The sequence below is a fragment of the Camellia sinensis genome, chromosome 12 (assembly GCF_055761805.1).
Source record: "Camellia sinensis isolate YWXY chromosome 12, ASM5576180v1, whole genome shotgun sequence".
NCBI classification, from domain to species: Eukaryota; Viridiplantae; Streptophyta; class Magnoliopsida; order Ericales; family Theaceae; genus Camellia; species Camellia sinensis.
In genome coordinates, this window is record NC_138972.1 from 120,538,270 (window position 1) to 120,564,111 (window position 25,842).

Genomic DNA, 25,842 nt, shown 5'->3' on the forward strand with positions numbered 1-25,842 from the left:
CAAACACAATATAAACCAAGTCAGTTACTGGTTTTCCAGGCACTTCATATACTCTACATTTATAATGTTTAAAAACTTTTAGGAAGTTATTTTAATTTGATCACAATAATATAATATGATGTGTCAAATTTTAGATTATCATACACCACATAATTATGAGTAAATTTATAAATTTAAAGTTACAAATCTATAACATTTCTCAAGAACTGGCAAACTTAAAAGCTCAACCGCATTTATAGAATTGAATAATATTAAGGATCATGGAAAAAATATCATAAAATGCTTCATGAAAATTTTTCATCATTTGATTAGTGTGTGGTATTTTATTATATGTGTAATCTAATGATGAAGAAACTTTCATGCTCATCTTCATAATATTACTCCACAGAATTATTACGGGGCCTAGGTCTCAATAGATAGGCTGGTACATCCTGAAACAAATTAATATGAATTTGGAACATTGACCCTTTCTTTCACCCAATTTTGCCTCATATTTTTTATGCTAATTTTGTCACATTGTAATAAGAGTGAGGTAAAATAAGTAATTGAAAATTTCATAAAATAATTGGATCAATATAAATTAAAGAAGAGATCAAATTAGGACCTTTTCTTTGAAAAGTCATTATTTCTTGTGAATTTAAAGTTTTCTCTTTATATATTCAAAATTCTTCATGTACTAGAATGCCATCTTATTTCGTGTAATATTTTTACTGCATCAAAGAAAGTATCGAACAAAGAATAAGATAAAAATTGAAAATAGAGACTAAGACCAAGTATAAGGATTAGAGGTGGGTTTGAGCTTGGTTATAAGCATTTTTCTATAAGCATATATCTTTAAAAAACCAGTATATCTAATTTATTGGTGGGGTATGAGAATGATAAATTAGGTACAAATTTAACATTTGGCATTATTTACACAATGTAATTGTTTTCAAATTCCAATCCACAATCTCAAATTTAAGGAAGCATTTCTCTCAAGTGCTCAGTCTGGCTTACTACAAGTCTATTGAAAGTCCGCATCAATGATTTTTTTTTTTTTTTTTTTTTTTTGAACAGTCACTTCAATGATTCAAATTTTTCATTTTGTTAAATATATTATTCATATAAAAAATCAAATTAATCAAATATAAGTAATTGTTTGATGTGATTTGATCAAATAATTATATCAATCAACTCAAATTTTTATATGAATAATATGTTCAATAAATCTCACAAAATAAATATTTTAAATCATTAAAATAGACCTGAAATAAACCCATAATGAGCCGGAATGAAGAGGAGCAACTTCTAAAATTTGAGAGACTGACGTTTAATTTCAAAATTTCATTAAGACATGAAACACCGAATCATAACTTCATTAATATCTGGGTCACATGGCCAGAACCCTTTTTTTTTTTTTCCTTTTTTTTTTCGGTAGAACATAGGAAATATTATATTAACAAAACAACAACATTACATAATGACAAATCATATTTTATATAATATCTGTGTTTTTATATAATAATGGCAATTTATATTTTTGAAGGAAAGTTAATTACATTTATAACAAAGATAAAAATGGTAACAATGACCTTTAGCAATAAATGAGAAATACATAATGTCACAACCGTAAGAATAATGCTATATATGTATCAATTAATTTACAAACTAATATATTTTTATAATATGTATAATAGGTAAAATCAATAATAATGACATAATACTAATTGATATACTAATATATACATTAATTCATGTATGAAGCACCACCACAACCATAATCGTGGCACAATACCACCACCACCTATCAAGCAGGAACACAACCATTAATTTTTGGATAAAAGCTAGTACTATTTTTCAATACACATTTAATATATTTTAACACTAACAACAATTCTAAAGACTAATTTGGGATTATCAATAGGAAGTATAGAAAATATTTATAATTTTAATACACATTTCATATATTTTTACATATTTTTATACTTTTTAATACATTGTTTACATATATTTTAACACTAATAACAACTATAAAGACTAATTTAAACATTTTCCTCATTATTATTATGTAACCATAATTGCCTGGTATCATAGTCGTTGGGTCTCGCTTCATTCAAGTTGGGGTGAAGACTTGACCCATCTAGTACTCGTTCAATTTGCTATAATTCTATTTTAATAATTTAAACTGTTCATTTTTAGGCAACTATACATAGATTATTCATGAAGAAAAAAAATATATAAATTCATCAATAATTGTAACCATATGATTTCATATATTTGTTCTAAATAATGGACAAGTATGATTTCAAAAATTAACCTTTCAATTTTTTCAAAATAAATATGATAAAATCATGTAATTACTATAACGAATTGATTTAATTTTTTTCATACATAATTTACACACACAAATTTCAATAAAGAACGAAATTAAATTTCAAAATAAAAACATGTATAAGATCTACAAGAGCATAGCTCCTCCTAGAGATAAGCCTTTCACATATTTCATCACTTGCTTGGTGTTATTTCCCTTTATTTCACCTTATCATTCCATTGCTGATTATAAAGAGACTGATTATAACAAATCTAAAGAAGGATCACTCTACTATCCACTCTCCCAATTATAACCAAACACTACTTTATACATAACCAAAGAGTTTTACGGTCGTGACCAAAATAACAATCATAATAGGTCATAACTACTATCATAATAAGTCATAACCAAAAATCATAACCACACACCATTTAAAGCATACCAAAGACCTCTTCATAATCAAAATAACCACCACAAAGATCATAACTAACACGTCAAGCATGTAGAATTTCCCCATCTTTCAAATATTTCACTCCAACAGCTTGTCATAGTTCATGTTAAATTTTACTGACACTCTTTCTTCTTCTACCTTTCTTTCATAATCAAGTCCACAAATAGCATCTCTATTTAGCATTGTATGAGAAAAATAAAAGAAATGCATCAACATCATTGGAACAAATGGCCCATTTATAAAATTCCAAATACTATAACTAGTCAAAGTATAAGTTTAACATCATCAAAAAGATAAATTACACCCAACACCTCCTGAGATTTGCTTTTAATACTTGGGGGTTTTACATTGGGTGATGGCTATGGAGTTTTAGGGAGGTTTGCAGTAGGAGATTTACATTGGGTGACTAGGGGGTGGTTTTGCACTAGGTGACCTGGGTTGTTTTACACTGGGTGTTTGATTAATTACTTCAAAGAAATAATTTTTCATGAATAGAGTCTTATGCAAATTACATGCTTGGCTAATTGTTCAAAAAACTACTTTTTGCTAAACAAAAAAGTTTTCTTTGATTTGTGGCATGGTTGAGTTGTGGCAGTGATGGGTTGGTAGGTGGTAGAAAGGAGAAGGTGCATTGATGTGTAATGGGGGGAGGTGGAGGGACCAACGAGTGATGGTTGTTTGTATGAAGTGAGAAAGGAAATACAGTAAAGAAGGGAGGGAATGTGAGGATAAATTTGGTATTTAAAAAAAGTAATCCACTTACATTAGCGAAAATTGGTAGTTGACTGTTAAGTTAACTAATGGCAGGGACAATTGATAATGCAACTTTAAACCTCAGGATGGGGGCTTTTGGCTGGGCTTGACCTCAGCACCATTGAATCATAAGAAGGAAACTAAAAAAAGTACAATGAAGAAAGCTAGTGATATTCAACAAACAGAAACAAATGTGAAGATCAAATGAAAGATGCAAAAACAAACATTTAAACATAATATTGAATTTGCAAACCAAAGCAGCTTTAATCACATTAGTAATAAGCCCATAAGTCGTGTACTAGAGTGCAATATTAAACTTTTTCACATCTTTTCTACATGAACTTGTAAACCAACAAAAGAAAACCTCACCACAATGTGTCTTTGTGAAGATCTAGATAAACCACACAGCAATGGAAGATGCGATGACAAGGATCATCAGAAATGGTTCTCCATGAAAATCCAATAAAAATGCCCCGAAATTCCATAGGCAGCCATGATTTTCGGTCCACAACAACCTGAGTAAAAAGCTTTATCAATCGAATGAATGCAAATAAGCAATAATACAACCTGACAAACTTGTGAACAGTGTAGCCAGTTTAAAGAAACTTCCTTATAAAACTAGTAAAACAATGCTTTCAGTCTAAAAACACTTCTATTACCTAACAAGGCCCTCTTTTATTTCCTAGAGTAGTTACATATCCATCATGCTTCCATCTATTTATATTAGTTTTCTCATAACACCATATATTTCTTCTAAATATAATGATAGAATACAAGCAAATCACCCACTTATAATTTAGAACCTTCAACCCACCAAAAATATAATTTAGAATCTTCCCCATCTATATAGGTGCCAGAGTCACGAAAAGGGAATTCACACACAAGACTGCAACGCACAAATTGCTAACTACATATAAACATACAAGTAAATTAACTGAATTCACAACTTGTTTATCCAATGCAGCCGCTTGTTTTGTTTCATTTAATGTCTAACTTTCCATTTTTGGAAGTCTCATTTTTATGCGTCTTAGTTTGAAAAGTGGAACATTTAGTATCATTTTATTTTTTATTTTATTTTTTTTTTGGAGGGGGGGAGGGAAACTCAAATGAAGAACTTATTTAGAAAACTGTTTCCGAAAACTAATTTTAGGAAATTTTTCTAAAATTAACTAATTTTTGTGAAAGCACTTAAGATTTTTATGGGAAGCACTTAGCCAAAACCAACGCACAAAAATGAAAGCGATGGATTTTTTTTAAAGTTTTTATTACCTGTCTTTACATTTATGTTTCAAATACAATCACAATCCCTAATAACACTACTTTTGTAAATTTATCATTCAAAGATGTTTCAACTAAACTTTGTGCATGGTCAATGGAACCAATAAAATGTGATGGGGGGATCATGTCATACTTCTTTACATTTATATGCAAATTCAATCACAATTCCCAATAAAACACATAAAATGGATGGAGGGACTATAAGGGTAGCAGATAAAAATAACATGGACAGTCAAACAAAAAATCAAAATAACCAGATTTACTCATTTGATGAACCCCACACTCCAGTTAAATACTATAACCACACCATTTCTATATTAGATAAGCACTTAGAAGTTCTTATTCCTTCTTTTTTGTTACATGTCATGTATTAAATTGAATTCCTTTCCTAGTTAAATTAATAAGGCTGGCCTAGCATCTCGGTTTCAACCCTCAAACTTGGGTTCTTGAGCACCATATTCAATTTATCACGTAAACATGTCCATGTTGTGACATGTGTCTGTGTTTCTTAGAGGCAATCATTAAGATAAATCAATGAAGTAGCATCAAGAGGAACAATTCAAACTCAACACCACGTGAGCTATAAATTGCATTCAATTTCAAGAAGAAATTCCTGATTAATTTTTCCTTTCTTTTTAAGACCCACAAATCCACCCACAATGGTGTGGCAACTGAGTTGAACCCTATATCATTGTGTAACAAATCAAAACTTAACACATGATACCACATCATTGAGGGTGTAATTGTGAGAGTTTTTGTGGGTCTTAAACATTTTTCATTTTTCTTTTTTGGTTCAATGGCAATGGGTCACAAAACTAGGTATAGCTCTTCCCCTCCCCCATAAACCCCCCAACGCGTATGAAGGCAAGTTTTGACACCTGCCCTTTGTTGCATTAATCAAGAAACTTTACCAGCTACTAAGCTATTGGCACTTTTGACATTGTCTTTCCTTTATTAATAGCAGGCTTTGAATTGGTCTACAGACAAGCAGCAGCTGATGAATGCAAACCCAAGTCCAATAAGTTGGGTCACCTAGATTGTTTGTTTTGCTTTAGGCTGTGTTTGGTTTATGAATTTGGGTAGGGATTTGGAAAGGAAAAGGAAAAAAAATGTAACTATATTTTATTTACATTTCATCCACATATTCCCTTTTCCTTTCCAAATCCTCACCAAATGGCTGAATGAACAGGAGGGAAAAAAAAGTTGAGAGTTCAAAATATTCTGAAATTGGGTTCGAAGAAAACACAGAACCAAAATTTCAAAAAATAAAGAAGATTGTTTAGGAAACTAAAACAATAGCAAAAAGCATAATCCATGAATTAACCCCTTTCTTGGTGCTGTTTGACAGCAATAAGATGGTTCCTAAAGTGGTTTGGGCCTCTTTCTTTACCTGAAATGAAACTAAGAAGACGGGGCTTATTCTTGCTCTTGAGGAGGAGGAGGTTGTTGTTCCAATGGGGGAACCCAAATCCCGTGGACCCACTCACGGTGCAAGCGCAGATCGGAATCAGGAAAATCAATCTGCTCCCTGGAACTTCTGAAGAAAACAGAGTACCTAGAATCTTGGAGAATGGCAGTGACAATACCCTCCCACCAACCGTCGTTGTGGAAAGCATCGACCTCTTCGCTGAGCTTGAAGGTCCGACTGAGCTCTCGAGGAGGGACTGGACGAACCAAGATTACATTCACGAACTCTCGGAGAGGTTTGGAACCACGATCGTCGGCCATGAGGCTGTGGAACTCCACGAAGATCTTGTTGTTCTTCTTGGAGACGGTTCGGAGGACAGTGGCTGTGTACCAGGACCCTCTGAAACCCTCGTCTTCGAAGCTCACTTCCACCTCCGCTCCTTTCTTCAACCACTCCTCCTCTGAATCTCCCATGGTGATGCTCGTGCTTTTGCTTTTCGTTTTACCTTTACAGTAGATGATTTTACAGAGTAAAGTACCTAGTTGTATTTGAAGAGAGAGAGAGAGAGAGATAGAGTAATGGTAAGAAGAAGGAAGGACACGTTTGCTCTTTTGTCTCTTCGTGGGATTTTTGAGTCATTTTATATGCACATAGATATCGTGATTGGAATCCGGATGGTCGGTCGCATTTCCCCGTCGCCTCAAAACGATGTTATTTTAGGGGTAAATTTTTTTTAAAAAAAAATACAGAGAAGAGGGAGGAAGGAGAGGAAGAGGGAGAGGGAGGAAGGAGGGAGGAGGGAGGAGGAGGAGGGGGGGAAGGGCCGGACTGGAGGGGGCCATAAATACAGGGGAGGAGGAGGTGGAGACGGGTCGGAAGGCGGAGGCGACGGCGGTCGCAGGTGTTTCGACTGCTGCGACCTGCGACGGCGGCTGCGACGGCGGCGAGGGACGAGGACGGTGAGCTCGCAGCCTCCTCCTCCTCTTCCTCTTCCTCCTCCTCCTCCCTCCTTCCTCCCTCTCCCTCTTCCTCTCCTTCCTCCCTCTTCTCTGCGTTTTTTTTTTTGGAAAATTTGCCTCCAAAACGACGTCGTTTTTGGGGCGACAGGGGAAGACGACGGGTGATCCGGATTCATCGTGATTGTATGTATAAATAAGCCTCCGTTTGGGTAGTAGGTTTGCTTTTTAGTTTTTTTTGCTTTTTTAATTATTTTAATTTGGGTTAAAAAATTTAATTTAGAAAGAATTTTTTGATTTTTTTGATTTTTTTGTGAGAAAAAAATGTAATAATTATGGATTGGATGTGATGTTTTGTTTGTTGTAGTTAAAACAGTCTATTTTGTCTTTTGTGACTAAAGTAATCCCAAATCTCATTGTCAAACGAAGTCTAAATAATTAAAAATTAAATAATAATTTAAAAAAATTATCTATAATATTTAGTAAAAATAACTTAGAATTAATTAAATTTTATTTATTTTTATCATAATTACGTATAAAAGAATTTTATCTATAATATTTAGTAAAAATAATTTAGAATTAATTAAATTTTATTTATTTTTATCATAATTACATATAAAATAATTTTTTTTATTCTTATATCATTAATTGTATGTTTTAAGTTCTTAATAACAAATATATGACATAATTTAAGTCATAAAAATTAAAAAGTAAATCACAGAAATTATATTTATGATAAAACATAAATACAATTCGTCTTTTGAGTTTCGTAAATTTAATTTATTATATGGTAATGATAAATTGCATTTGTCAATATAGTCATTTTTTCATGTTTTGTGAAGACAAATAATTATAATTTGTCTTATGTTTTAAGGTTTACGTAAAAATGAATTAGAATTCACTTGTGATATTAAATTTGAACTTAACATTAGATTTACTTCTACTTGCCATTCACCTAATCATTAAAAATTATACTGTTATGTTCCTAACTTATATAAATCATTTGACCTATCTATTTATTAAACTAGTAAATAAATATTTGTAAATATTTTTTTATAATAAAAATAAGAAATATGGAATTATTTTATGCATGCTTATTAAAAAGTTTGAACTATAGTTTAAAAAAAAAAAAACTATATATTTATGTTTAAAACAATTAAATGAATAGCTATATATATTTATGTATAAAAAAACTATTTAAGATAAAGTCACCCCAAACTGTAGGTCATATTCTAGTCCTAATAAATTTAAATTTTATATTTAAATTATATCATAGTTTATTAGTTCGTGACTCATATGAGCTAATTTGGAGTTTTAATATTGGATTAAACACTAAAAAGTAACTAAGAAAATTTAGTTTAAATCAATTTTTTTTGCCAATAATTCTTAATTTAAGTCTAATCCTTAAAGAATCGTCTAGTTCATGTCCAATCCATGAGCTAGTAGATCTACCTATTTATTTAACTTTTAATTAGTAAATATATATATTTTTTAAATGTACAACAAAAATAGGAAATATGTACATATTTGCTTGGTATATTTATTAACAATTTCAAAATTAATTAAGCAATTATGTACTTATTCTTAAAAGGATAAATTACATTAGTAATCCCTATATTTTAACTCTTGTGTTATTTTTATCCTTGCAATTTTAATTTGCTCAATTTTGACCTAAATTTATGATTTTGCCTCAATTTGGTCCAATTGTTATAATTGCTATTTTTAAAAAATAAAAAATACACCCATGAATAGCATATGTTATACTTTTCAACTCAATAAGTTATAAACAAAATTATAAACTTGTTCAACTCAATAAGTTAATCTCAACCAACTCAATAACTATTTTCTTTCAAAAATCTTAACTGGCATTATCAATTGGACCAAATTAATACAAAATCTAAAATTATGGGTAAAAATCAAACTAATTGAAATTACAGAGACCAAATTGACACAAGAGACAAAATATGGGGACTATCGATATAATTTATCCTTCTTAAAATATGTCTGATATTGATTGCATCAATATTAATATATATTTATATCTGAAAAACTATTTAAGTCCAAATCAAGCTAAACCTGAATAAAAAATTAATGGCTTAGTAAAAATATTTAATAATTATAAATTCAAATTTGATGAATTTTTCATTTAATTTTTTTTCATAGAATTAGGTTGTTTGATAATTTTAATTTATAGTTCCAATTTTTCCTTGTATTTTTTTAAAAATATTTTTAAATTATATATAATTATAATTTCTTTTGAAATTTCATTTTCAATCTCAAATTAGTTATAACTTGAATTTGGTTTTAAAAAAAAATTGATTTATCATCTACAAAAACTAACAATAAACATAAATTAATTTTTTGAACATTGTAAAAAGGTAAATAAAGAAATATATTATCAATAATAATAATAATAAAACATATTTTTATTTATCATGTAACGTCTTATCACTGCATTGATAATAGACATTAATAATAAAATTTATTACGATAATACAACAATAATATATCAAATGATAAGTAACATGTAATCACAATAATTTTTTATAGTTACCCAAAAGTACTCAAAATTATATATAAAAAAAATAATATATGATCCATATTCAATTTTTATATGGTAAAATTCACACTTAATCTCAACCACACATTAGTTTTTTAAACCAATTCATCATCCAAACTATCTACTATTCTTTTAATATTCACATTTTCAAAATCTACCCAAACAATACTTTGACCAAACTCATCATCACCCTTGTTGCCATGTTGACCACCTCCATTAACCATTATCAAGGCCGGCCCTGGCCTAAGGCCAGTAAGGCCTGGGCCTTAGGTCCCAAAATTTTGGCATAAAAATAGGGCCCCAAAATTGGTAAAATATTATAGGCTCAGTGTTTTTTTTTTTTTTTTTTTTTTAGGATCAATTTAAAGGGCCCCAAAATATTTTATTGGATCCATGTATGGTTTAGCCCATATTTATTTATAAGTGTAGTTTTTTGGCTTATATTTATTAAAATGAAAAAATATATATATAAAAAAAATGTTTGGCCCCAAGAAAAACAATACATACAATATATGGGCCCTATTTTTTTTTTTTTTAACCTTCTTTATCTATTAGATTTTAGTAGAATAAATAATTTTGCCCAAATTTTTTTACCTAGGTCTTTATCAGTTTTAATTGAATAATTTTTTCCTAATTTTTTTGCCATAATTTTGTTTCATTAAATTGTTTTGTTTATAATTTTAATGATTATATGTGCAAGTAAATTTTTTTTGTGACTACAAACAAATAAAAAAGTTATAACTTATCGTTTTATTCATAATTTTTTTTTTTCAATGTAAGAGGGGCGTCCATTTTCAAAGTTCGCCTTAGGCTCCTAAATCTCAGGGCCGGCTCTAACCATTAAGCAACTTTGATCTAACTTTTTTATCTTTGTAAATATAAAAAGACAATGTTGTGGAAATAAAAAGGTACTGGTAGAGTTTTAAAGAGTTAAAAATGAAAAATAAAAAAAATGCGTAATTTTATGTTTTTTTATTCTATATATAGGTGTTAATTTTTATTTTTATTTTAATCCATAAATTATAATTAAATGTTTTTTATTTTTTACAAGTAAAAAATTTGAAAATTTTGTTTAAGAAATTAAAAAAATGATCAAATCATAAAGAATAATATAAAACGCCTTATTCTATAAAAATAAAAAAACTCATAGCTATATTATTAATTCACATATATAAAAAAGAAATAACAACAACAATAAAAAATACACAAACATCCACCCCAAAAAAAAATTTCAAATCAACTCCCAAAATAAAGATAATTAACAGATATATATTTATTATCAATTTATTTGGAAAAAAATACATAGGAAAAAAAAAAGTCATATAGAGAAGAAAAAAAAATACTCACACGAAAATATAAATTTACAACAAAAAAAAAATCACAAACAAACAAACTAGAAATAAGTTTGGACTATTGGCAAAGAGAGATAATAACCATTGCATCATTACATTTGGGAAGGAGTTGGCCGGGCTGAAAAAAATATCAAATATTGAATATTTTAAAAAGAGAATTGTATTAAATTTTTAATTTGATTGGGTTTTTAAAATTTTAGATTTATATTATTTTTCAGAAAATGTGAGAGTGGGATAAAGGTGACTTATCATATTATTTTGAATTTTGAAATTCAAAATCATAGATAATTAGTGTCTTTATTTATTTTTTATTTGAATTGTTTTGATCAACATTATTTTTTGGAAGAGTGAGAGAGATTTATCATATTGTTTTGAATTTTAAAATTTAAAATTGTAGATAATTTAAACTTTTTTTATTTTTGAATTTTTGACTTAAGGAACTAACCAATAGATTTTTTTATTTATTTCTTTAAAAATTAACAAAATTAATTTGAGAGTTTAGAACTTACACAATCATTATTCTTAAAAGGACCATTTTCCTTATACATATAGATAATAGACGACTTATATATTTATGATTGATTGATGAAAATAATTCTAGGTGATATCTTATTGTATAATGCTATATGAACTAATTAGTGTACCACTTGATGATATGGCATAATTTAAAAGATTTTTGGTATTTGTAATATGGTTAATGAATAGGGTCAATAATAATGTCATAACTAGTGTAGATACACTAGTTAGTACACTAATTAGTGCATGTAGCACTACATTATCCTATTGAATAATGTTATATACACCAATTAGTGTACCAATTGATGATGTGGTATAATTTAAGAGGTTTTTTGTATTTGTAATGTGATTAATGAGTGAGGTCAATAATAATGTCATAACTAGTATTGATACACTAGTTAGTACATTAATTAGTACGTAACACCACCGTATCCTATTGAATAATGTTATATGCACCAATTAGTGTATCAATTGATGATGTGACATAATTTAAAAGGTTTTAAGTATTTGTAATGTGATTTATGAGTGGGGTTAATAATAATATCATAACTAGTGTTGATACAATAGTTAATACACTAATTGGTACATATAGCATCACTGTATCCTATTGGCACACAAAGTTTTTTGGAATTCACAAAATTGTATTTTATTTTATTTTATTTTTATTTTTTAGGAGTTAAAGAATTTTTTTGAAACAAAATTAAGATTTCAGTTTTTTAATAAAATAAAATATGGATAAAATATCTTTTTTATTAAATTTAATGATTAAATTACTTATTTTTTTATTCATTTTATTTAATAAAAATAGACAAATAATTTATTTTATGTAGGAGAATATATTTTTTTTTGTTTTACTCAATGAAAATAAGTGAATTATTTAAATTAAAAAAATAAAAATATTAGAGTTTAAATTAATAAAATTAAAAATTTATTTTGATATAAGACTAAAATCTTGAAAAAAAAATTATAATTGTTTCAAAATTTATTTGTGTCTAAAAAGTTGCTGTTTTATAAATAAATTAATGTAATATTTAATTTTTTTAATCTAATAACAAACAGTGTAATTATTTTTTAACTTTTTTTTACTAGGTTGCCAAACAAACCCCCCTGTTTTGCAATTTTCGTTCGGCATGAAGGTCTGGGTTGACTCGGGTTTGGCTATTTTAATCACAAAAAAAATAAAATAAGTTAAAAAGTCATTAAGATAAAATGTCACATCTAAACCGTAATTATTTTATTTTTTCTCTCACAAAAGTCAAAAAACCTATTTCAAACGAAACTTTTAGTGCCTAAACAAAATAAAAAGCCAACCCATATCCCAAATAAAGGTTTACTGTGGTCTTGGCTATTATACCACATCACTCTTTTTGGGACCAAACAAAGGTTTACTGTGGTCTTGGCTATTATACCACATCACTCTTTTTGGGACACTTATATTATAATTTGATAATTTTATTTTAATAATACAGAATAAAAAATGTTATTTTATGTACTTTTTCATAAAATATCAAATAAAAATATTATTTTTGAGTCAACGTGAGCTATAGAGAGAAACAACATTGCTAAGACCTAATTTAAGAATTGATTATTTTAATTAATTTTTTATATCTTTTATTAAAAAATATGTAGAAAATAAAAAATAAAAAACGTTTTGATTAAAAATCTATCATTCCAAACAAATCCTAAATTATATTTGGATTTTGCATTTTATTGGAAAAACAACTTTTCCATTTCAATTATTATTACTTAGAGAAGGAATGCAAAAATGGTTCGCAGCTCATAGGCAGCTCAAAGCTCGCCCGCGGTCCAAAGTGGGCCCAATCAATTTGGACTTGGACCCAAACCCAAGCCCAACCCAAGTCTCTGGGCCATCATTTTGAAGCCCGACCCAACCCAACCCAACCCAACCCGTGGCCCAGTCTATCGACCTCCATCAAGCCCACTCAAGGCCTGCCTTGCCCGAGACCAGTGTATTTTTTAATAAAAAATAATAAAATTTTAGTATAATTTTTTTTTTAAAAAAAAAAAGAAAAAAAATAGTTGGGCCTGCCCAAACCCAAAGCCAAGCCCAAGGCCCACCAACCCACCCAAGGCCCAAATACCCCTGAATTTAGGGGTAGACCTGGGCTTAATTTTTTAACTCTTGACCCAGCCCGGCCCAAAATTTTGATGAAAACCCACAAGTCTCAACATAGGCCGAACCAGGATTACACCCATTATCTTTACGCTAATAGTGTACTGATAAATTTAAAAATATAAATTTTAATTTTAATTTGAAAGAACACAAGTGGTAAAGGCGAGTATACCAAACTGAAGGTCTTGATCACTTTCTCCCTATAGAATTTTGTATTTTAAATAGGTTAGAAGAAAATTTTTAAAAATCAAATGTTATCAACATCTTAAGCCACAATTTAGATCCTTAAATTTATCTACAATGATATAACAAGAGAGATAAACCCTACATAATTAAGTATATGAAAAATTAAAAATTAAAATGTATCATTCCGCAATAAATCTTAAACATCTTCTTTCCTTTTATAACATCTTCTTTCCTTTTATAATAGTATAGATATAGATAGATTATTCTTATTTATTTGTCCAAAGTGATGAATTAGTGAAAACCTATAACCAAAACATCCAAACCCGAGTAGGTCAATTGAATGGTTTATCATTGTATATGGCTTAAATTCAATTTAATCAAGTCCATTAAATTAAGAGAATACATCAAGGTATAGGATATGCTGAAATTGATCTCTTTTCAGACTGCAATCAGCAATATGAATAGATAGATATGAACCAATACATGCCATGAAATTGCACAAAACTTTTTGCAATCAACCAATATGAATAGTATGTTCAACAGTTGTATCACAAACAAATAGAAAGTGTAACAGTGACACTATCCTGAGTGACACTAATAAAATACCACAAATGAGATTAGTTAAACCTCCCTTACTTTCCACTAACCCAATCATGTAATCCCCATTACCTCCTTTGTACCCAATCTTACGGTGGGTAGGGGGGGGCTACACTTCAATAAATCAATGAATCAATATGCTAAAGGATGAGAAAGCAAGAAAGGAGGGAGATTTGAAAACAGTAGAAATTAAGCTCAATCTTGAAACTCCCAATATAAACATTACACAAAAGTGCATCACAAAATAGGCTAATAAAATCCAACGGTAGTTTGTCCTAATTTACCAACTTCCATCACCATCCTCAGCAAAAAGAAGTGCAGGTACATCAACATCCATGATAACTCTGCCCCCTAAGCCCAGGAGTTCGATAACAATGAAATTAAAAGAGATTCACATGAAGTCCTACCACTTACCAATAGTCAGCTGCTAGTTCTTCAAAATCAAGCCGGATGGTCTCAATGCCTTCATTGATGTCGTTCATGGTTGACTGCAAGGAAACAATCTCAGAATCCTTAATCTTCATTGTCGACATAGCCAATGCACGCTTTTCTTTTAACTCCTTTATCTGCTTATTAATCTCATCAATCTCTTCGTCAATTTTGCTTTTCTCATGACTGTGCGCCATAATCCGACTTTCAAGTTCTTTCGACTGATCCTGAAGGAATTCCTGCTTGTCTTTTATCAGAAGCAGCCCAGTCAAACGATCTCGTAACATCTTAACATCAAATCCATGACCTTCCAAGTCCAGAAGAGTTTCCAAACAGTCCTCAATTGAGCTCCTTGGCCCATCAAATTGCAACTCGGTTGTCTTCTTTACCACACTGGAAAAGGTTACCATACAACCAATAGCTAATCCTTCACGAGCGCTTTCTTTACAACTTTCCAAAGGACGAAAATGTGGATTTTGTGGCATCGATTGAAACACATCCATAGATTCAATTGTTTCCCAAAGAGGAAAGGTCTTCACAAAAGGCAAGTTTTGATTTGGAACTGACAAAATGTTCCCATTGCCATCAACTGTAGCAGCTCGCACTGCAATTTCCATTTTTCTTTCACTTGTCACAGTACATTGCTGGGCCGTCCTACTAGGGGAAACTCCTGAACATTAAACAAATATTGTCAAACAAGCGCTAAGTCGCATAGACACGGACACGCAACATGAAACAAACATGTCAACACGGTGGTTTTCAAAAAAATGCAAGATATGCGAGGGATACACTAAAGTTTCATATTTTTATAAATTAATCATATGACAAATATATCAATAGTTTACCTAAAGGTAATCAGAGAAAAGTAACATAACACTAATCAAAATTAAAGTCATATATTCCTTAACTTAGATATCAATGAATTCACATAACAATTGAATTCTAAATAATGCAAAACAATTGTAGAACATTGAAATACACAAGATATGTTCACCTTATAAAATTTTCAAACCATATTTAGAGTGCACAAGTTGCAATCCAAAGAATGCACAACATTCTACCTATGAAGAGATTCATCACATAAGTTGTGTTCAGATGGTTCAATAAGTATCACCAAAATGTCTGAGAAGAGTCCGATAATATGAATTTAAAATTTTAATTCAGACATGTTGAAAAAGTGTCAAACACACTTTTAAGAGTGTCCAGACAGTGCCATATTGTCAGACGCAACACGCCTCCTCCATAGAAGTGTCCATGCATCTTAGAACAAGCAAATAACTGCAATAGAGTGCAGTAAAACCATACACTAGCTTACTTGAGCCATCAACAATCGTTGGAAAGTGCATACCCCCAAGCCACGTTGATAGAGGTTGATCATCAGACACATTGCTGGGTACTTGATCATTAGCCATTCCAACTTCTTTCATCCTGCTATCTGTTGGGATACCTTCATTGCTTTTCACCCTGGATGCCTCTTGAGAATCTATAAAATGCCACAAGGGGGGATTACTTCCAGACCACATAATTACACACAATACAGATTACATTTGTTAAGGTTACAATACCACGAGTAAACCCCATCATTTCCTATGCATGCACTGTCACTTTTACCTCGGGAACTCAATGCTTACCTTGAATCAGTGATTCAATATTTACAATTGTGTTCCGTCTTCTTCCCCTCTTTGATGAAGGCTTCTCAAGTAGCTCACTTGATGCTTGCATAACCTTTTCATTTGGCATTTTATCCTTTTTTACAGGGGGCGTTTTCATCATGCTGCTTGATATGTTTTGGCGCCTTGTTGGACTATTAGGAAGCTTCTTAGACTCTGCCTCCGTTATTGTAGGCAATTCAACTTCTTCTGTAATACAATCTTTCACAATCATTTCATCAACAGCAACTACATCTCCATTTTGCTTCTTATCTACAATTATAATGCACAGTTTCTCACCAAAAAATAAATGTCATATCTACAAAAGCATTGTATAATAGAGGGGTATTATGATATACCAGTCAATGAAGCATTGGGGCTTTCCCTCGGTAATTTAGGTGGTCTTCCCCTCTTCTTTTTTGGAATGTCCTCTCCACTTTTTAATTGATTAATCTCCTGCACCAGAAAGAACCAACGCCATCAGAACAATGCAAGTCAAGTACCAAACAAAATGAATAGAATATTAATTTTTCTGTAGCTGGACTCTCAATTGGTATTATCAGGTGGCGTCAAAGCCGTATGCATCAATTTAAATTGATCTACAAACAACTTGAGCTGATAACACAGATCCAATCAGCCAGTGGGGACAAAAAAAAAGTAACAAAGAATTGATAGTAAACTTGTAATTAACACAATAACTTTTTCTCAGTATAATATCAGTCCCAATCATATTTACACCATTACATACATAGTTTGAATCCTGGGATGCAATTTTCTTTTCTTGTTCACAGAGTCCTCCCATCCTCCTCTCCTAATTCCAGCTGTGATATTAGGACCCTGTAGATCCTTAGCCACAGAGTCCTCTGATCCTCTTTCCCAGGCCTGACTTTCTCCAACATTAAAAATGATTTTGCTAATGTAGATTCTAGCCACAGTGTCCTCCGATCCTACTCCTAAGCGTAACTTTCTCCGACACTAAGAATAATTTTGCTAATTAGCGAGCAAATCTATATAGGATGTCAACAAGGACAATGTTAATATGGTTCTTATGGTAGATTTCCTTTAAATAATTCATTTTTGCTTCAAGGAACATAAATCCACAGTTTAATAAGAGAAAACAACGAATAAAAGAAAAGGAAAAACAATATCTCAACAATTTTTCATGCCATTAACAGGTAATATGACCATGCAGCATCTACTTTTCATGAAAACAAAAAAGTTTCTCTCCCTTGGCATCTCATTGGCACGATCTACAAGCCAATCATAATTTCCCATTAATCTCTCCAGCCTCCAATGCTAATTGTAGTACTTTTCATGTGTTACAAACCTCTGTAACAAGGTAATAAGAACGGCATAGTTTTTGACACTGATACAAGGAGTCCTGCTTGGATACTGCAAAATAAAACAGAAACACCACGGAAAGTTGGCAACAACCAGGGCCATCCAAAACACATTGTTTGATTTCAGGTGTTATGGAAGGCTTAGAGTAACTGCATTGGCAGTGCAGTTACCATCTAGTCTATAAACAGTTCTCTGCTACAAAATGTAAATATTCTTGCCAAATTCAACAGCATCTTTGGCAGTCTTACCCTTGTGCCAAAGGCACCATGTTATCCACTATTATTTTATCCTTGTTCACAAAAGTGTCATTTTCATCACATTGCTCACCTCAATCTGTTCTCTTGCTGGATCATTTAATTGCTCCTTTTGATCAGTGATGGACTTCAGACATTCCCCACTTGCGAACTGATGATGATTTTCAGATTGTGGGCTTCTCATCCCATTACAGGGTAACCCTATGATGACAGGAATGTCAACTTCTTTTGTTATACACTCTTTTACATCAAATTCTTTGGCAGTTTCTACACCTGCTTTGCCCTTCTTACCTGCAGATCATTGTCCATATATGTACTTGAGAATAAATATATATAATCAACAAAGTATAAATGAAGCAGTTAGATACCTCCTGTTGAAGGTTGCGGGCTTTTGACTTGTAATTTTTGTGGTCTTCCCTTTTCTTTCACAGCTCCTGACGCACAATGGTCCAATTCAACAACTTTCTGTGGTTTATCCTGCTGCATCAGCTAAAGCAACATTCCTGATCATGTTGAGCAACAAACAAACAAAATTGGGAGAAAACAAGTACAATTACAACAATCACTCGGTTGAGTGTCCACGCACACAAGTGCACAGAGTTTCAACCATAAATTGGCCACTATTAGATAAAGTCATTCACATGTGAACAGTAGGTTTATTGTAAATTTATAATTTTCCAAACAAGTAAATATGATTGTTTCTGTGTACCAAGGCACTGACAGAAATATGCTTCCTCCAACCATGCACAAGTAACACTGGAGCTGGTGATGAATAATATAACATATAATAAATGATAGGAATAAATGGACTAATACAATTTTTGCTTAGCCTCAACGACAGTAGAAGCTGACCTTCCAAGTTCAAACAAGTGAATAAATGGACTAGTACAATTTTTGTGATGGATCTGCTATGTCAATTTTATTTCTTTCTATAGATCAAAGTTCAGATGTAAAGAAAGATCAAAGGCAAAAAATATAATGCGGGGCATTTTATCCCTTGAATTGAGGCGCAAGCCTTGAGGCATCAAGGCATAAGCACTTTGAATTTTTATATTTAACAAATAAATAAAATATTTTAAAATAGTAGAAAAAATAAATATTTTAAAATGGTAATATTAAGTGTGAATTTTTTTCTTCTCAAGACATCGAACATTTCATTGAAAAGAAAAAGGTTTACTCTTATCAAAGGTGAAATCGATATTCTTAACTTCAATTATTGAGTTTCTCACTTGAGACTTAGCTTTATGCTTTTTCTCGGTAGGTCATTTACTTGATTTTTCCCATCAAGTCTACAATTACAAAAGTTCTTTTTTTAAGTTTAAAAATTAAATCATGAATAAGATTAAAAAGTTTAACAACCACCGAAAGTAAGCTCTCTACATGTACTCCCCAAGTTATTACGCGCAAAAGACATACAAGATGCACGCTTCAAACTGTTATGTGCAAACCTTTGGGGAGTATAACCTTAAAATTAAAGCGTCAATGACTTTTTTCCTTAGCCTCGCCTTGAAGTGAGCCTTAATAGCACTTTTTAAAAAAAAATTGTGTAGGATCAAACATCTCATTAAGGATTTAGAGATGATATTTGACTCACAATTTTCTTTCCACGAGAACGGCTCCGAGGTTTAGTAAAAAGTTGATCACCATCCATGGATTGTTTTGAGCAATTGGTTCCAGCACCACCGGTGGATGGGCTTGAAAAACTAGGAAGATTTTCTTCACATGTTGCCTGTACCAACATTGTATTTAATTGATATGGGGTGAGAGATGGGGTCTCTGGTGCATTTCCTTCTTTCAGCTTCTTGGATGGCCGCGAATGTGAAACCTCAATATCAGGGTTCTTCTGCTTCGTCTTCTTTCTCAGTGATGCCATACCACGAGAAGATGGTGATCCATCGCAGGGAGTTGACTGCTCAGTTTGATTCTCTCTTGAGTTAATGGATGGGGTTTTCTCTTCAGATTTATCCTTTGTAACACCTGAACTAGCAAGTTGAACAGCCATCTGAGTGTTGTTAAGACCAATGCAGGCATTCCCTACGTGCTCTTCATAATCCGCTGGGATTAAGACATCCTGAAACAAAAATCCATTACTTCGCCTAGTGAACTGAACTTCTATATTCCCCAACTCAAATACTTTTTATGAACTAAACCATCTCAGCTAGTGAATCTAATTTTAGTAAAAACACCTAACAAACATAGGTGATGACCAAGTCAATCAGTCAGGCCACTGGTCTCTCACCCAATGTATCACACAAATTTTATTTCGATTTTACTCACAAGTATTATTTATAAATTTTTCATACTCTTCATTGTGAAAATCACTAATAATCATAAAGTTTTAAATAAAACTAAAATCAAGCATCCAATGATTAAAATTTAGCAAAGTACTCTATGAACCCTATAATCATTCTCAATGAAAGAAAAACAACATATTAATCTTTAAACTTTAAACTTAATATTGCAGTCAAGTGACTTCAAGATCCATGGCATCCTTATACTAATTGTCAAATCATTATCCCACTTGACCAACAAATGTTTCGCAAAGCTTTATGAAGTAGTGAGCCTTCGTACAAGGTGGAAAACTGAGGAAGCACAAATGTGAGACTGAATACAAGGTCACCAACCATTGATAGATAAAGCCTTTTTTAACTATGTTATATCAAAATAACAAACTTAGACATGAACAACCAAAATTGAAACTTATAATGTGTTATCAGGACATGTTAATGAATGATTCCACCAACTATACCTGTTCAACCTTCGAGATTTGTGGGCATAGAACAACAATATGCTAGTAAACACCATAATTTTGGTGGCAACTCTCCATATTTCCTCATATATGTCAAAATAAAGAGAATTAATTTTTAGGGCAAATTACATATACCCCCCTCGAGGTTTAACAAAATTACAGATACCCCCTGGAGTTTGAGAAATTACAGATACCACCCTGAAGGTTATATTTGTATAACAAATTAGGGAGCAAATTGTTATGAAAATACAAACCTCAGGAGGCAATTTGTTATGAAAATATAAACCTCAAGGGGGTATCTGTAATTTCCAAAACCTCAGGGGGTATCTGTAATTTAGCTAAACCTCAAGGGAGGTATATGTAATTTGCCCTAATTTTTTTAGGGCCATCCAGAAAGGTAAATCCAAAAAGAAATTTGCCAGTGGATAATATAAGGAGATTATAGATATCTATGACAATGTGCAACATGACAATCATGGCCCAATCCACAGACATTGTGGAAGAAGAAATTTTTTAGAACATAAAAGGAAGAATGAAACTTAACCCATAAAAGATATAAAAGCCTGGGTCCCCCAAAACAGAAAATGATCATACCTGAGAAGCAGCAATCCATTTGCCATCAATCCATTCCATGTGAGGTCTCAGGTCTGACTGATTGAGTTCCATGTCCTTGTTTGTATGCTTAAAATAGACAATATACCTTCTATCAGCAAGTTCTTTGGTAATCACTCCACTCTTCCAGCCAGAATTATAGAAAGCATCCACCTTTTCCAACAAAACAAAATTTCTTCCCTTGAGATCAGGAGGAGAAGGTCGAATATGCAGCAAATCAACAGTTGCTTTTTGAAGCTCAGCCTCACTCCCATTCCCTAAACTCCAGTACTCCACCACGAAAGAGTCATTCCCCAAGTCTTCAAGGACAGTTGCTGGGAACCAAAAATCACGATAATCTTCTTTGTCAAAAGATACTTCTACCCTTTTTCCTGCGCTAAACTTCAATCCTGTTGTTCTCTTTTGAGAATTTAAAATAAATAAAATAAAATAAAATAAATCAGAATCAAGGTTTTAAAGTTAAATTGATAGCATATACAAAGGTATCAGCATCAGCTCAATAATTTGTGTCAGAACAACGACTTTTGAGTGTTCCAAAATTGAAAAACGAAGATAATTGGAATAAGTTTGGGGTTCACCTTGCCCAAATTATAAATGGAATAGCTTAATATTAAACATGAGTCACAAAAGGTGTTACCATTGCAGTAATCTTTTTTCCTTTTTTTAGAAGGCTAGCAATAAAATAGAGCAACATACAACTCAAAGAGCAAATTACTACATGGGAATTTTCCTTCCCCTTCTGTCTTCCTCAATCCGATCAAAAATATATTTTTTTATCAGTAGAAAAGGTATAAAAATATCATTATAAAAAATAAAAAACTGATTTCCTATATCATTGACCAGCCCTGCCAATAAAAAAAAATCAGCTGCCCTATATCAAATGCCCAACCCTTTTGTTTAGAAGAATAGATGAGTAAGGTCCATTCTCCAGGCCCATCTCTAAATAAGAGAAACTTGATAAATAGATAGCTACTGTTGAAATTTCAACCAAAAAAAAAGGGGGAAAAAAAAACATGCTTCTTGGTTATAACTATGGTCTCTAACCCAACTCCATCATGACCACGAAAGGAAGCAATGAGACTATTGAACAAAGATAATACTCCTTAACTTGAAGAAAACCCCACACTATGATACCAATTCAAGCTGATGATAGGATACAATCCCCAATATGTTGTAACCAATGAGAAATCAGTATCAATCAAGTGATTAGTTTTAGTTGGTACTGGGTTGTTCTAGTGGGTCGAAAGTCTACTATATAAAATGCACAGAGCATTGTATCATATCATCCATGCTTTTGTAATTGAACCTTGTGAAGTTCTTAAACTAAAGCTACAATGCAGTTTTCTCTTATGTGTTCATATAGTTCACTACTCATGAAATTAAACTCGTGTATAACAAACACAGTTAACATCCTATTACAATAAGCGGATACCAACAATTACGAGATCAATGACCGTGTAGCATCTTAATAAGAACAATGCATGAGAATCATAACAAGATACTAACTAAGGTTTACAGGAATAAATGAATTCATAATTAATCAGGATAGCTAATCCTTCTATTTTTTTATCATCTATCACGTTGAATAAAAAGATTGGGAAAATATTGTTGATTCATAAATTAATGAACTCTCAAACAGCAAACGAAAACAAGATGAATTGAATGAAGCCAAGAACAAATAGAAAACTTATATATTTATCAATCAAGATTAATTTCACTTTTATCCCCTACACTATCAATTTCATCCATTTAGTCCCTAAAGTTTCTGATTTTTATCATATAATGCAATTGCAGACAATTTGAATTTGTCCAAATCACTAATAGTAAAACCCTACGTAATGGAGAAAAAGGTAATTTCACAATTTCAACAACCTAAATCATACAACCAAACACCCATCTTCTTACTCACACTATATATGACAACTTACACCACACAACCAAACACTCATCCTTTAATCCACCCTTCATTTCAAAATAATGATTTTATGACTTAAGTTGTTCAAATTTTGAAATAAACATTTTGTCCATCAAATTAGATTTAACTGGTACTGATTTGGACAACAGTCTCCAATTAAACTATAGTAGTTGAAATTAAAAACTTTCAAGGATTAAATAGATGAAAGTAATGCTTTAAACATGAAATAGATAGAAGAAATTAATACTTTAAACATAAAACAGATAAAATAGCGATAGTCTTGCAATACAAATGAAATTTATCCTTTAAATTACAGCAATTTTTTCTAATTCATACCTAAATTATTGATTTCATCCTATTAGTCTCTAAATTCCTGATTTCAGTTCATATGGTCCAACTGGAAACCATCCGACCAAATGAATAATGATGAAACCCAACTTGATGGGTAAAAATGTTGTTTTAAAATTCAACAGCTTAAACATTACAATTTGAACAATTTAAACTGCACAACCAAACACTTATCTTCTTCTTCTTCAACTCTCACTTTAAATTAGTGAACAAAACAAATGATTATTTGATCATATGGTTTAAGTTATTCAAATTTTAAAATGACCTTTTTGCATATCAAATTAGGCTTTAAGGATTAACTACTATCAAAACAAAAGGCAAAAATAAGAGATTAATGCTGTAATTGGTTCATGGATTTGAAAGACAAAGGAAAAATGTAGATGAAATGTAAATGAAATATAAGTTATAACTACATTTCACACCCCTTTTCCATTTCCCTTTGCAAATTCCTTGGCAAATCCATGAACCAAACACAGATTAAGTGAAATTAACCCAGAACAAAACGAATTGAATGAAGCCACATTTCACCAACATTTCACACGCATTTCCCCCTTACCTTTCCAAACTACTTCCCGAATCCATGAACCAAACACAGCAAGTAAAAACTAACCCCCAAAAAAAAAAACGAATTGAATGAAGCCACAGACAAAAAGAAAAATTTATACTATACATTATCAATCGTGAATAGCATATGTACGTAAGAACAAAAAGCATGCACGAATCAGAACCCAAAAAACCCTAGAAATCAAATCCCAGCATAGCATCACATAATGGCCAAAATCAAAGCGCATAGCATAAACCCCCAAAACACTAGAAAGCAAAACCCTAAATCCATACCTGCTTTTCGGGTAGGACCCATTTGCCGTCGACCCACTCCCGGTGAACCCGCAACTCCGAAACCCCAAACTCGATCTCGTCGGGAGGGTTCTGGAAAGTGACTATGAACCTGGAATTGTTGAGAACTAGGGTGATGACACCAGTCCACCATCCATCACGGTAAGACGCATCGACGACATCGTATAATTCGAAGGAGGGAACAAGGTCAGATTCTGAAGAAGGAGGAGGAGGTAAAGGCCTAACGAAGTCGGGTTTGACGTGTTCTCTCAAGGGGGTAGAGCCATCGTCGTCTAACAAGCTCTGATACTCGACGAAGAACAGGTCGTTCTTCTTCTTCGAAGAGGGAGAGGAAGACCTGTAAGAAGAAGAAGGGGTGTCGAGGATGGTGGCGACGTACCAGGCACCCTTGAAGCCCTCCTCGTCGCTGCCGATTTCGACCAGAGAGCCCTTGGGAAATAGCTGCTGTTTGCGCTGAACACCAGCACCACCACCAGCACCGCGAGAACCACCCATTTTTGCCTCTTCTTTTTCCTTTTTAGGGCATTAAAATGCTCCTATCACAAAACCCTAGCTCTTTTTTATTTTTTATTTTTTTTTCCCCACACTATGCAGTAACAAATCTGTTTGAATGCAGTAGTTTGGTGGGAAAATTAATGAAAACAAAAATAAAGAGGAAATTCTAATATTCACTCTTTTGAGATGGGTGTATTTTGAGAAGTTATGTAAATGATAAATTTTTTTGACCTTTTTATAATTTTTTGACTTTTTTTGGCCCCGTTTATTATAACATAAAAAGTTAAAAATGCATTAGTCTATTTGAGTTAAATCATCTTATTTAAGTCACATCACGCTCTATAACTTCACTTCAAACCTAACCCATATCCAATCCATATTTCATAAAAAATTAAAAAATACATTTATTTAGAACATCTCAAACAACCCCAAAAAAGTTAATTTTTTATGTTTTTTTTATGTAAAAAAACTAAAAAATCAAAAAACTAGTGTTTTTAGAAGTTTCCAAAACACCGTGCTTGGTTCTGTTTTTAAAAAAAAATTATTTTTTTTATTTTTTGTATTTTTTTGTTTTAATTGAATTTTTTTAATATTTTAAACAAAATTTTTTTATTTTTTAGACATACCTAACATAAATATACCTAAAAAGTAAAAAAATTGTGAAAAAAAACTTTTAAAATTCATTAAATACTAAAAATACAAAATAAAAAAAAA

General features: G+C 31.6%; 2 protein-coding genes across 9 annotated transcripts; both read right to left on the reverse strand.

Annotated features, from left to right (window-relative positions):
* Positions 1 to 3,707: 3,707 nt before the first annotated feature.
* LOC114302408 (protein AGENET DOMAIN (AGD)-CONTAINING P1) lies at positions 3,708 to 6,828 on the reverse strand. Its single transcript, XM_028247423.2, has 2 exons — positions 6,163 to 6,828; positions 3,708 to 4,009 (listed from the first exon to the last, which is right to left on the reverse strand). Exon 1 carries the CDS (start codon positions 6,651 to 6,653, stop codon positions 6,189 to 6,191), a length of 465 nt encoding a protein of 154 aa, XP_028103224.1. The 5' UTR covers positions 6,654 to 6,828; the 3' UTR covers positions 3,708 to 4,009; positions 6,163 to 6,188.
* Positions 6,829 to 14,653: 7,825 nt separating this feature from the next.
* LOC114302409 (DUF724 domain-containing protein 6) lies at positions 14,654 to 25,308 on the reverse strand. Of its 8 annotated transcripts, none has more exons than XM_028247426.2 (9): positions 24,616 to 25,308; positions 21,498 to 21,914; positions 19,749 to 20,225; positions 18,523 to 18,643; positions 18,228 to 18,445; positions 16,919 to 17,015; positions 16,542 to 16,832; positions 16,259 to 16,393; positions 14,654 to 15,580 (listed from the first exon to the last, which is right to left on the reverse strand). In XM_028247426.2, the coding sequence occupies exons 1-9, from the start codon at positions 25,126 to 25,128 to the stop codon at positions 14,892 to 14,894; spliced, it is 2,958 nt and encodes a 985-aa protein (XP_028103227.2). In that variant the 5' UTR covers positions 25,129 to 25,308; the 3' UTR covers positions 14,654 to 14,891. The 8 variants fall into 8 exon arrangements, with proteins under 8 accessions (XP_028103227.2, XP_028103225.2, XP_082755851.1 ...); XM_028247424.2 differs by having other exon boundaries at positions 16,226 to 16,393; positions 24,616 to 25,307; XM_082899725.1 differs by having other exon boundaries at positions 16,542 to 16,769; positions 24,616 to 25,296.
* Between the last annotated feature and the right edge of the window lie 534 nt (positions 25,309 to 25,842).